The sequence below is a fragment of the Bison bison genome, unplaced genomic scaffold (assembly GCF_000754665.1).
Source record: "Bison bison bison isolate TAMUID 2011002044 unplaced genomic scaffold, Bison_UMD1.0 scf7180017864036, whole genome shotgun sequence".
NCBI classification, from domain to species: Eukaryota; Metazoa; Chordata; class Mammalia; order Artiodactyla; family Bovidae; genus Bison; species Bison bison.
Window position 1 is genome coordinate 1,052,314 of NW_011494608.1, and position 12,061 is coordinate 1,064,374.

General features: G+C 55.2%; 1 protein-coding gene across 6 annotated transcripts in view; it reads right to left on the bottom strand.

Annotated features, from left to right (window-relative positions):
* Positions 1-6: 6 nt before the first annotated feature.
* The window catches only part of ST3GAL1 (ST3 beta-galactoside alpha-2,3-sialyltransferase 1), an 87,630-nt gene continuing 75,575 nt past the window's right edge, over positions 7-12,061 (bottom strand). For all 6 annotated transcript variants that reach the window (XM_010834784.1, XM_010834778.1, XM_010834779.1 and 3 more), the window contains 5 exons: positions 7,774-7,970; positions 6,595-6,774; positions 5,313-5,358; positions 3,265-3,384; positions 7-550 (listed from right to left, as the gene is read on the bottom strand). In XM_010834784.1, coding sequence (XP_010833086.1) covers positions 377-550; positions 3,265-3,384; positions 5,313-5,358; positions 6,595-6,774; positions 7,774-7,970 — 717 coding nt within the window. In that variant the 3' untranslated portion in view covers positions 7-376. The remainder of the gene's footprint in view (positions 551-3,264; positions 3,385-5,312; positions 5,359-6,594; positions 6,775-7,773; positions 7,971-12,061) is intronic.

A 12,061-nucleotide genomic window follows, 5' to 3' on the forward strand; every position in this document is an offset into this window, starting at 1 on the left:
GAGTGTTGGCCCCAGATCCCTCGGCAGCGTAGTCTCTGTGCTTCCCCCCGGGAGACCATCCTCTCATCTAGAACATGGGACTCCTAGGATGGGGCCTCTCCAGAGTCTCCCCGCCTCCCCCAGCCCAGAACAGCAGCGAGGCGGGGGTTCTCCCCTCCCGAGACTGGTTCTGAGACTTGCTCTGCAGCCCTGGCAGGGGTCGGTGACCTTGCTGAGTAGATGCTGCCAAATGTTGGGGTGCAAGAGGCTGCGAGGGGCACCTGGGCACACCCCTGAGGCTGGTCCTGGAAGTTCCTGGAGAAGAACAGCTCCGGTGAGAAGCTGGGGCTGGATGCGGAGTCGCCTGTGGGGCACCTGTCCTCAGGCCTTCGCAGCGTCATCTTCCCTTGAAGATCCGGATTTTGTTGATGGACGCCAAGGTGGCCGTCACGTTGGACTCGAAGTCCCCATCGTGTACCCCAGTCTTCCGAAAAGCCCCCGCCGATGGGTTGTTTTCCCAGTAGTGGTGCCAGTTCCCTTTGCTGTCCGCCCCGAAGCCATACAAGTCCACCTGCCAAAGGCAAAGCAAAGGTGAGGACTGGCCAGTGGGGGAAACAGCCTCCAGGAGCGCAACTCCCGGGAGCCTGGGGTAGCAAAGGCAAGCTGAGTAAAAGTCAAGTCCAAGGCCAGAAGGCATCATGGAAGCCTACTGCTTGTCTGTGCCTGCAGGGTCCACCTCCGCGGAGGTACAACCTCTTCTCCAAGGACTGAAGAGCAGAACTTCAAAGTCCAGCAGTCCGCCCCAGGCCCCAGTTCTGCCTCCTGCTGGTATAACCCGTGAATGCCAAACCACTTCTTGGAGCCTCACTTTCCTCATCTGGGAAGTGGGGCCAAGAGTGATGCCCATGGAGAGGGCGGTGTGATCCACCAAGAAAAGGTACTGATCCTTTTCTTGCCCTAGGCTAATATTCATCTGGTCCAGGGGTCCTCACTGTCTGGGGGCGGGGGGCAGGCTTCTTACATGCGACACGCATTTCCTGAGCCTTTATTCTGTGTCAAGTGTGCATTAAACCCGTCAGAGTTCAGGGGGATGCTAGAGAAATTAGGGATGAGGGAGTTAGGTCTCAGCCCTCGGAGCTTCTTCTTTTTTTAATCAATATATAATCATATCTTTATCAACATGCCCTTGCCAGGATGAGTACTGTGTTAGGGGAAAAAAATTGTCTACTTAGACAAAAATACATATTTTTGGTAATATGATTCCAGGATATTTTCTCTTTCTCTAGCTTCTATGATATCACCATTTAATAAATTTAAACTAGGGTAAAAGACAAAATATATGAGAAAATTTTACTTGCACATTATGCAACTTAAATCCTAACTTTTCTTTCCTCAAAACTCCCCATAAAAGTATTTTTAATTAATGTGCTTCTTGGAGAAACAAGTGTTAACACAAAATAATATATTTCATGATCAAATAAGGTAGAAAGTTTAATAGATGGTTATTTGTTTGCTTTTGTTCTGTTCGGAGATCAGCACACTTATCCTGTAGAGGGTCAAATATTAAGTACTTTTTCATATCCTATCTTTTAGAAACAAATCACAGTCCTGCCCATATTCAAGAGGAGGTGATGACAAAAAGGTGTGAGTAACAGTCGCCTTGAGCTGCTAACTTATGACAGCCACCAACTGAGCCCTCAAGAGGGGCTGATGCCAGGGCTTCCCCACAGTCCCCCGCCTCTGCCTCCCCGCACCGAGGAGGGTGAGGTGACCGGAGGGGGCAGAGAGCTTGGCCGACAAGGTGACCTTCGAACTGGGTCTTGGGAAATGAGTAGAAGATGCCCAGGAAGGGTCTGGCATGCTAAGTCGCTTCAGTCATGTCTGACTCTGTGATCCTACGGATCCTAGCCCCCCAGGCTTCTTTGTCCATAGGAGTGTCCAGGCAAGAATCCTGGAGTGGGTTGCCACACCCTCCTCCGGGGAATCTTCCCAACCCAGGGATCGAACCCATGTCTCTTAGCTCTCCTTCATCGGCAGGTGGGTTCTTTAGCACTAGCCTCACCTGGGAAGCCCAAGGGACTGGGGAAGAGGCTTTCAGGGAGAGGAGCAGCCATGTGGGATGCAACCCATGTGGGATGCGATGTGGCAGACAGATTCCAGGGCGGGCGCCCGCCAGACCAGGAGACAGCTCTGTGCTGACTGCAGACTTTTTAGGAAATGCCAGCACGGACACGGCCACCCCAGGGCAGGAGGGAAGGGCACTCCTGAGGCAGAAGCCCACGGTCTCTGTGACCAGCAGACAGGAGGTGGGGGCAGCAGGGGGAGTCAAGAGGCAGATATGGTTTCTGGTGGGGACACCCAGGTTTCTGGCTGAAGGATGGGGGCAGATGGTGGCAGAGCACATGAGTTAGAGATGGCGGGTGGGCTTTGCTACTCCCTCAATTCCTACCTGCGATTTCCAGCTAGGAGCCTTGCAGCAGGCAAGGACGGACTGTAGGTGACAAGAAGGGACACTGGAGGGTCCTGCCTGAACCAGGGCCAGGGAGGAAGTTAGCGGGGAGGGACTGTGGTCCCCCTCCTGTTTCACTGCCCACAGGCAGTGAGCACCCCAGATCGCCCATGGAAACATGGGCACAGCCTGGCAGAAGGTGAGGAGAGTCCATGATGGGGAAAGGCTGCTGCTGCTGCTGCTGCTAAGTCACATCAGTCGTGTCCGACTCTGTGTGACCCCATAGACGGCAGCCCACCAAGGCTCCCCCGTCCCTGGGATTCTCCAGGCAAGAACACTGGAGTGGGGTGCCGTTGCCTTCTCCGGATGGGGAAAGGCATGCTTTACAAAATCACTGGTTCTCAATCTTGGTGAGCAGAGGAAGCCCTGGGTGCCTGGGGGAACCCTTGGGTCCCTGGTCCCCACTGCCAGCAGTTCTGGTGGAAGTGGGCTGGGCTGTGGTCTGGGGGCTAGAATTTAGCTGCACAGATGATTCTAACAAGCAAACGAGATGGAAACTGAAGCCCCAGACAGCTTTCCCATTACAATCTGCTCCCTTATTTGGCCCCCAGGTCTGAGCTACCTGCTGGGCCTGGCCCTGCCCAGGGCAGCTCCCACACCAGGAGAACAAGACTCCTTCCTGGAAGGTCCTATGGAGGAGGCACTGCAAGCCCCACAGTGGAGACAGGACCTGAGCTCCCAGAAGAGGCCTGGGGGTGGGGATGGAGGTCCTGACCGCAGGTGCTCTCGCGGGCCCCTGGGGAACACGAGGCAGTGGGGGATGGGGTGTGTCCTACCTCGTCACAGACGTGCAGTGAGAAGATAACGGACAGGATGCCGGTGGACGGGTACCGCCCGTGGCCCTGCAGCCAGCTGTCGAAGACGTACTTGATGAAGGCCGGGTGGTAAATCAGGATCTGCGGAGGGAAGGATGCGGCCCAGGGTGAGGGGCTGGGGGAGGGCCAGGCAGGCATCAGGTGCCGCACACCCTTGTGTCCACGTGGGACACGGCAGTGCCCGGAGCTCATATCCCTACACGGGGGGTTGGGAGGGGTACGATCTAGTGGACAATACGGACCCTAACCTAAATCACGAAAGGCTGGGCTGGATGAAGCACAAGCTGGAATCAAGATTGCAGGGAAAAATATCGATAACCTCAGATACACAGAAGACACCCCCCTTATGGCAGAAAGCAAAGAAGAACTAAAGAGCCTCTTGATGAGGGTGAAAGAGGAGAGTGAAAAAGCTGGCTTAAAACTCAACATTCAAAAAATCAAGATCATGGCATCCGGTCCCATCACTTCATGGCCAAAAGATGGGGAAACAATGACAGACTTTATTTTGGGGGGTTCCAAAGTCACTGCAGACGGTGACTTCAGGCATGAAAGTAAAAGACGCTTACTCCTTGGAAGAAAAGCTATGACAAACCTAGACCACATTTTATAAAGCAGAGACTTACTTTGCCAACAAAGGTCTGTATAGTCAAAGCTATGTTTTTTCCAGTAGTCATGTACGGGTGTAAGAGTTGGACCATAAAGAAAGCTGAGCGCCGAAGAATTGATGCTTTTGAACTCGAACTGTGTTGGAGAAGACTCTTGAGAGTCCCTTGGACTGCAAAGAGATCAAACCAGTCCATCCTAGAGGAAATTAGTCCTGAATATTCATTGGAATGACTGATGCTGAAGCTGAAGCTCCAATACTTTGGCCACTTGAAGCAAATAACTGACTCACTGGAAAAGACCCTGATGCTGGGAAAGATTGAAGGCAGGAGGAGAAGGTGATGACAGAGGATGAGAGGGTTGGATGGCATCACCAACTCAATAGACATGAGTTTGAGCAAGCTTGGGGAGTTGGTGATGGACAGGGAAGCCTGGTGTGCTACAGTCCATGGGGGCTGCAAAGAGTCAGACACGACTGAGTGACTGAGCTGAACTGAACTGAATCTAAATCACGGATACACAGAGCATGCTGGAATAGAGGATGACCACAGAGAGAAATAAAGCAGAGAAAGATGAGGAAGGAAGGGGTGAGAAGGCGGCATCTGAACTACAGTCAAGGAGGCCAGGAGCAGGACATGAGGCTGCAGGAGAAGCCCCCAAGGGAGCAGCATGAGCTGGGGACAGGACACGCCTGGCACCCTGCAGGAAGACACCGAGCCACCCGTCCGGCCTGACATGGGCCTGAATGACCTTGAGCCCCTAAAATGACCTCCCATGCCAGCTGTCCCTCTCCTCGTGTCATAGGTGGGGAAATCGAGGCTCAGAGACACTAAGTAACATGCTCAACGTCACACAGCCACCCCTGGGAGGACATCAGCACACAGCATCGGTGAACAAGCTGTGTGTCTCTGGGCAAGTTACCTGGCCTCTCTGAACCTGATCTCTTCATCTCCATGCAACACTTCACTTCCACCATCCCTCTGCCCTTTGCCCACGTCTTACCCAACCCCACACCAGGTCCTACTGGGGAACATGGCGATATAGAGAGACAGGAGGTGAGGACTGGCGTTGAGATGCTCACACCATGGGGGCAGTGGCTCTCAAATAGCATCCGCATCCTTGGGGGGCTTGTAAAAACCCAGAGCTTCTGATTCAGCAGATCTGGGGCGGCCCGAGGATCTGCACTGCTGACAAGGGCTGGTCCAGGGTCCAGGTTTAGGGAAACTTTCCAGGGTTCGTCTCTCCACTCTCTAAGTGGGGGCCCACCCACTGCCGCCAACCCTGGGGGCCCGGGGCTCTCTGCAGCCAGATGGGGGCAGGGCGGGGAGATGGCTCTCTCTGTCATCAGGCGGAGCCTTGAAAGCGAGGCTGAACTCAGAGGGCAAGGCACCTGCGCCTTGACTCACCTTATTCTTTTTCACTTTGATCTTGGCGGGGACAGGAACGTAGGTACTGCAGGAGGAAAAGACAGCTGGTTAGCACAGGAGAGGGCCGGCTGCCTGGGCGTCGGCTGGGGCGGGGAGGGCTGGAGACACAGCTGGACCACAGGGAGAGGCAGGTGGGCCACGGGGAGACACAGGCAGGCCATCGGGAGAGGCAGGCGGACCACGGGGAGAGGAAGGCGGGCCACGGGGGGGAGGAAGGCGGGCCACGGAGAGAAGCACTCTTTCAGCAAGGGGCTCCACCTCCTGCAGTAGCCCATTATGGACACCAGAGGGCGATCGTGGCTAATTTGAGGACCTTCTGCGGAGGCCAAGCTGAGCCCCAGCTGATACAACCCCTCCTCTGCCCAAGCCTGCTTCCCTCACTGCCCTGCAGCCGGAATCCCTCGGATTTCCTAACCAGGCCCCAGACAAGGAGGCGCTCAGCCATCTGGGCACTAAGCCCCTTTTCTTTCAGGAAGGAATGGGACCGGGTGCGAGCCTGGCTCTGTGTAGAGGCCAAGCCTCCAGGTCTCCCTGGAGGACAGAGGTCATGAAGGACTAGTGTGAGCTCAGCGAGATGCGTGCCAAGCGGCCGGAACAAATCAGATGTGCACTAACTCGCCAATGCTCCAGGCAGGACTGGGGACTCACACCAGAGCCTACATGCTCCTCAACCAGTCTCCCTAGCCGTCCCTCAGCCCGGCTGGGGCTGCTTTGAGTGTGAGAGGCAGGTGTGGGGGGGGACTGTCATAATTGGGGAGCAGCACAGAGATGAGAAAGTTCAGCAGGGTCCACCTCCTGGGGGACTCGCAGGGCATTTGGGGAAGCAAGGGCAACCCACTCCAGTCTTCTTGCCTGGAGAATCCCCTGGACAGAGGAGCTTGGCAGGCTACAGTCCACGGGGTCGCCAAGAGCCAGACACGACTGAGCAACTAACACTTTCACTTTTCACTTTGGGGAAGCAAACCTGGGAGGTCTATTGTGTTGTGGCGTGGGGAGTCATGAGCAGGAGGAAGGCCAGAGCTCGGGGTCATCGGGTGATGGGAGGATGGGTACCAGGAAGAGCCGGAGGCAGCCTGGGGGCGGGGCTCTGCTGTCTAGGAGGAGGCCTGGGGAGGCGAGGTGCGCCAGCAGGACAGCGTGAGTGTGGCTGTAGCGGGTGGGACAGCAGGGCAGGGGGCTCAGAGGCCCTCACTCAGCAAGGAGGAGAAGTGACCCCCCCGGCAGTGACCCCCCGCCATGCAGACTCCCCAAGGGGACTTACTGGGAGATGGTGCCCTTGGTGGTGGCGCTGATCACCCACTCCAGGTCGACAGTCTTGAAGGGGACCAGGACCATGCTGACGTTCTCTGCCAGCTCCCTGAAGCTCTCGGGGTACACGAGGTGGTGGGTAGTCTTCCTCCCGACGTCGGCCTCAAACCCTGCAGTGGGGGCCTTGTTCATCCTGGGAGGGGGAGGGAGAGACGACAGGCATCATGTCAGCATTAAAGCTGACTTGGAGGGTCAGCTTTAGCTCAGAGAGGCTGTGCTGTGTCCCCTTCGCTGGGCCCCAACTTCCTCATTTGTAAAATGGGCACAGGGAGGGCACAGGTCAGATGCTTTAGCAACTTTTTTCTCATTTATGATCTCAGGTGAGCCTAACCATCCCCACCACCAACAGCTGACTCTGTCCCGGTGCAGTGATGTAACCTGTTGACCTTTAACGATGACTCGTATATGTATTTTATGGTCCTATTTTTACGGCCAAACTAATCTGAGCATAAAGAATTTATCCCAGAACACAAGAGCTACCCTGTGGCGGCCTTGAACTCAGGGTCTGTCGACCCTAAATCTGACTCTTTCCCCCTCACCAGAGACCTTCCCACTGGACACCGGTACACTGAGGCTCCCCGAGGCCAGGTGAGTGGTCTAAAGACATAAAGTCGGAGTCCACATACATGGGGGACAGTTCTAGAAGGGGTCTGGGGATGGCTGCCTGAGTTTCTCATGCTGGGCACTGGTGCCCAGGGTCTGGTCCCTGGTGTGGGGGTGACGAGAAACCCAGGAGAGAGGTTGGCATCTTCCTGGAACATTCATTTTACTTGAAGACAGGGAAACCTATTATTGCATTAGAAGTATAAGTTATATTATGCCCTAGATGGCCAAGCAGGGACGGACTGCAAAGATGAAACAAGAATCTTGTTAGTCTTGTCCTCCAGCCAGGCCGCTCCAGGCCGAGTTCCCACCCACTGGGTGCTTCTCTGCCCAGTTTCCCCTCTGGGTTCAGAGAGGCCTTACTGATTCATCCCCATCCTGCAACGCACATGGGGAAACTGAGGCCCTGGGGAAGTCTGGGCTCCCGGACTGGAGTCCTGACCTCCTGACCTCAAGCCATGACACCCTCTGCAGCTCAGGGGCCCAGGTGGGGGCGGCAGGATGGGCAGGGGGCGAGGGCCTTACCCACCTGAGCACAAAGTCGTGACTGTCTATCTGAGGCCCGTACCAGGACTCCCTCAGGTTGCCTGAGTTGCCCACGACGGCGCAGCGCCGGCAGCCCACCGAGCCCTTCTCCAGCAGGGGGTCCACGTCCCCAGGCACCACCTGGAACAGCTCCTTGATGGTGTCGTTCAGGTTATTAGGCTGCTTCTCCCGCTGGAGCCTCTGTGGGCAGAGGACACGGGACGCAAGTCAGCCGGGCTGGACCCCGAGCTCCTCGGGTCTGGTGACCTGGCTCCTCCCAAGGGACCTGGAGACAGAGCTCCACCTCCCCCACAGGAGCCACTCGGGGAGACAGGAAGGCCAGGGATCATTCATTCAGTCTACAAATGCTTCCTGAGAACCTGCTATGCTTGGTGGGTAAAGAATGTGCCTGCAATGCAGCAGACCCAGGTTTGATCCCTGGGTTGGAAAGATCCCCTGGAGAAGGGCATGGCAACCCGCACCAGCAGTCTTGCCGGGAGAATCCCAAGGACAGAGGCTACAGTCCACAGAGTCACAAAGAGTCGGATACAACTGAGTGACTGACACTTTCACTTTCATGAACGTGGTGCAGCTCTGGCCTCTTGAGACCGGGTGGTATGAGTGAGGCACACGGAAGAAAGGCCAGGCGACCCTCCACGCCGGCCTCCCCTGCCTTGGCTCAGCTCCCCATCCTACCGCTCGGCAGCCTCAGCCCAGGACCACTGGCGTCTGTCCAGACCTAAGAATCAGCACTTCGCCGGATGCATCAAGGAGTCCATTGTCTGCTTAACAAATTATTTTCACGTCCACACCCAAGGTCAACTACCCTGGGAACTCCCTGACCCCCAGGCGTGGGCAAACACTGGGTTTATCCTGAGGGCAACCAGCCACCTGGTTGGCCCAGGGTTAAGGAGTTTCCCTGACTTCCCAGATAGCTCAGTGGTGAACAATCTGCCCACCAATGCAGGAGACACGGGTTAGGTCCCTGACCCAGGAAGATCCCCTGGAGGAGGAAATGGTAACCCACTCCAGCAGTCTTGCCAGGAGAATCCCATGGACAGAGGAGCCTGGAGGGCTGCAGTCCAAGGGGTCAGACACAACCGAGCACCAACACTGGGAGCGGGACCCTCAGGGACGACAGTGGGGGGGGGGTTTGCCATAGTGAGGCCCCCTCTGCCCACCCACATCCGCCCACTGCCTCTGGGGGAGCTTGGCCACACTGCACGGTGACCACACGCTGACACAGACCACTCGCCCACTCAGAGTGAAACCTGGAGCGATCTCCTAAGAAGCATTGTATCTCCTGCATCACCAGGCCACAGTGCTGTCAATTCAACACAAGGAAGGAGGGTCTGAGTCTGCTGAGCGTGTGTCCCGAATCCAAAGGGGAATTTGAAGCCAGGCTTTTATAAGCCCACCTTAACGTCTCTCCCCCAACACAACCCCTGTCTCAGAGCCCTGGAACCTTGACCTATGGAAAGCCCAGTCCCTGGGGCTGGGTAGGGGGACGTGGCTGTGGGGTGAGTCCCACCTGTCTCACCAGCCTCAAAGACAGGGGAGGGGCTGCGGGAGAGAAAGGTGAGGTTAGCTGTTGCTCTGGCCACTGTCTAGGAGATCAGTGACCGGGGGAATGTGTGGGGAGGTCCCCGGGCGCCTGGTCCCCACCTGGCACGGGAGGAGCCAGCATCCACAACAGGAGGCAGAGCAGGAGACCCGGATGGTCCCACGGGTTAGGCCACCTAGCATCTCCTCTAGCCTAAGCCACAGCACGTGCCTGGGGAGCTGCGGGCAATGATATCAGGACCACAGGCACTCGCCTACTGTAAACATCACACAGGATGGTAATCATGAAAGAAAAAGGGAAACTAACAAATGCTGGTGAGGACCTGGAGGATCTGGAGCCCTCGTGCCTTGCTGGGGGAACGTAAAATAGTGCAGCCGCGGTGGCAAACTGCTTGGCGGTCTCTCAGAGGTTCCATTGCTAAGTATTAAAAAGAACTGATCAGGGACCTCCCTAAGGGTTAGGACTCGGCGCTTGCACTGCTGAGGGTCCAGGTTCAATCCCTGGTCAGGGAATTTAAGGTCCGACAAGCCGCGACCAAGAAAAGGAGAAAGAAACCTGAAATCGGGGTCCTGAACAAGTTCACTTGTGTTCAGAGCAGCGTTGCTCACAATAGACAAAAGGTGAAACAACCCAAGGGCTCACTGACAGGTGAATGAACAAAGCAAATGTGGAGCATCCATGCAATGGACACCACTCAGTTATTAGAAAGAGAAAAGGGACATTTCCATGTATAGTGCCAAAGGGCGAATTTTGAAAACACATACGCTAAGTGTTATTTCTCTGACTTACTTGCCAGACACAGAAGGACATATTTGTACGATTCCACTTACAGGAGATACTAAGTCACCAGATTCATCAAGACAGAAAGTAGAATGGTGGTTGCCTGGGGGATGAGAGGGACGGTAGGGGTCGTTATTATTTGATGGGTATGGGGTTTCTCTGGGGGTGTTGAAAGTGCCAGGTATGGGTAGTGGTGACGGTTACCCAACATCATGAATGCATTTACTGTCACTGAATTGCACACTTATAAAGAGCTAGGATGATAAATACGTGCATGGTGATGGTTTAGTCACTCAGTCGTGTCCGACTCTTTGTGATCCCACGGACTGTAGCCCACCAGGCTTCTCTGTCCATGGGATTCTCCAGGCAAGAATACTGGAGTGGGTTGCCATGCCCTCCTCCAGGGGATCTTCCCGACCCAAGGATCAAACCCACGTCTCTTGAGTCCCCTCCATTGGCAGGTGGATTCTTTACCACTGCCCATCTGGGGAGCCCATGTGATGCCTATTCTATCACAAGACCAAAAGCACATCCAGATTAAACACGTGCTCCTATAGCACCTCCTGGGGCAGCTCCAGGCTCCTGAATACACGGTCACCTGGGGATCTCGCTAACATGCAAGATCTGGGAGCCAGATTCGGCGCGTCTTACAGGCTCTCAGGTGATGCTGCTGCTGGTAAAGTGGGGACCACACACTGACAACCCCTGAGATTGAAGACCACAGCCAAGCTCCCCATCAGGAACCTCCTCTGAGGACACCCACCCAGGAAGGGCCCGGACATCATGAGGATGCACCCAAGACCAGAGAGAGTCCTCGGGGAGCATGACGCTGCATGCTGGGTTAAGGAGCCACGTGGCACTCTTTAATCCAGAGCTCAGCAGTAGTTACTGAGCGCCTCCTACATGACACATGCCTGCTTTGTCTCAAGGGACCCAGTGTTTGAAGGCTCAGAGCTGGCAGGATACCCGTGTTGGGAGGAAAGCCTTTTGTTGTCCCATTCGCCTATTACCGACTCACTCCTTGATTCATTTTAAAAAGCTGTTGTTCAGTCACTCAGTTGTGTCCAACTGTTTGTGACCCCATGGACTGCAGCACGCCAGGCTTCCCTGTCCTTCCCCATCTCCCAGAGCCTGCTCAAGCTCATGTCTATTAAGTCAGTGATGCCATCCAACCATCTCATCCTCTATCGCCCCCTTCTCCTCCTGTCCTCAATCTTTCCCAGCATTAGGGTCTTTTTCAATGAGTTGGCTCTTCTCATCAGGTGGCCAAACTATTGGAGTTTCAGCATCAGTCCTTCCAAGGAATGATCAGGGTTGATTTCCTTTAGGATTGACTGTAAGAGTAAGTTTATTTGAAAAGGCAATCTCATATCTCTGCCACACGTGAAAGCAAGAGTTACTTGGCAGAAGTAAAAAAGTAATTATCCAATACGAGGAAAACAAAATCACCTTATTCACTTCCAGCTCCATCCTGTTGCTTGCCCGGGCAAGCCGCCCTGTCTTCGCTATTAATAGAACTGAGACGGGCAGGTGTTAAAAGGCTCATCACGAAACAAGGAGGCACATGTAACCCTTGCAACTTCAAAGATGGAAAGAGAATTAAAGCAGGGATGACTTCCTCCAACCCGTGCCTGACACCATGCTCTTAAAGGCCCCGCCCCCGTATCACCAGGAATCACGCCCTGGGCCCCCAGCTCACACTCCAGGAATCTTGGCTCTGTTCCCGACCTTCACTGGCAGAAGAGAAGACTGAGGTCAAGAGATGGAAAGATCCAGGCCACTGGGGGAGGGCAGAGCGGGCAGAACCGGGGGCAGCGGGCCAGGATCTAGCTGTGTTTCTGGGGATGAGCACCCTAAAGCGTCCCCTCACTGGCTTGGGGAGCTGAGGCCGGTCACACCCTGCTGCGTCCCCGTCCTCCCTGGGAAAGGACCTCCTGATTTCTCTGTC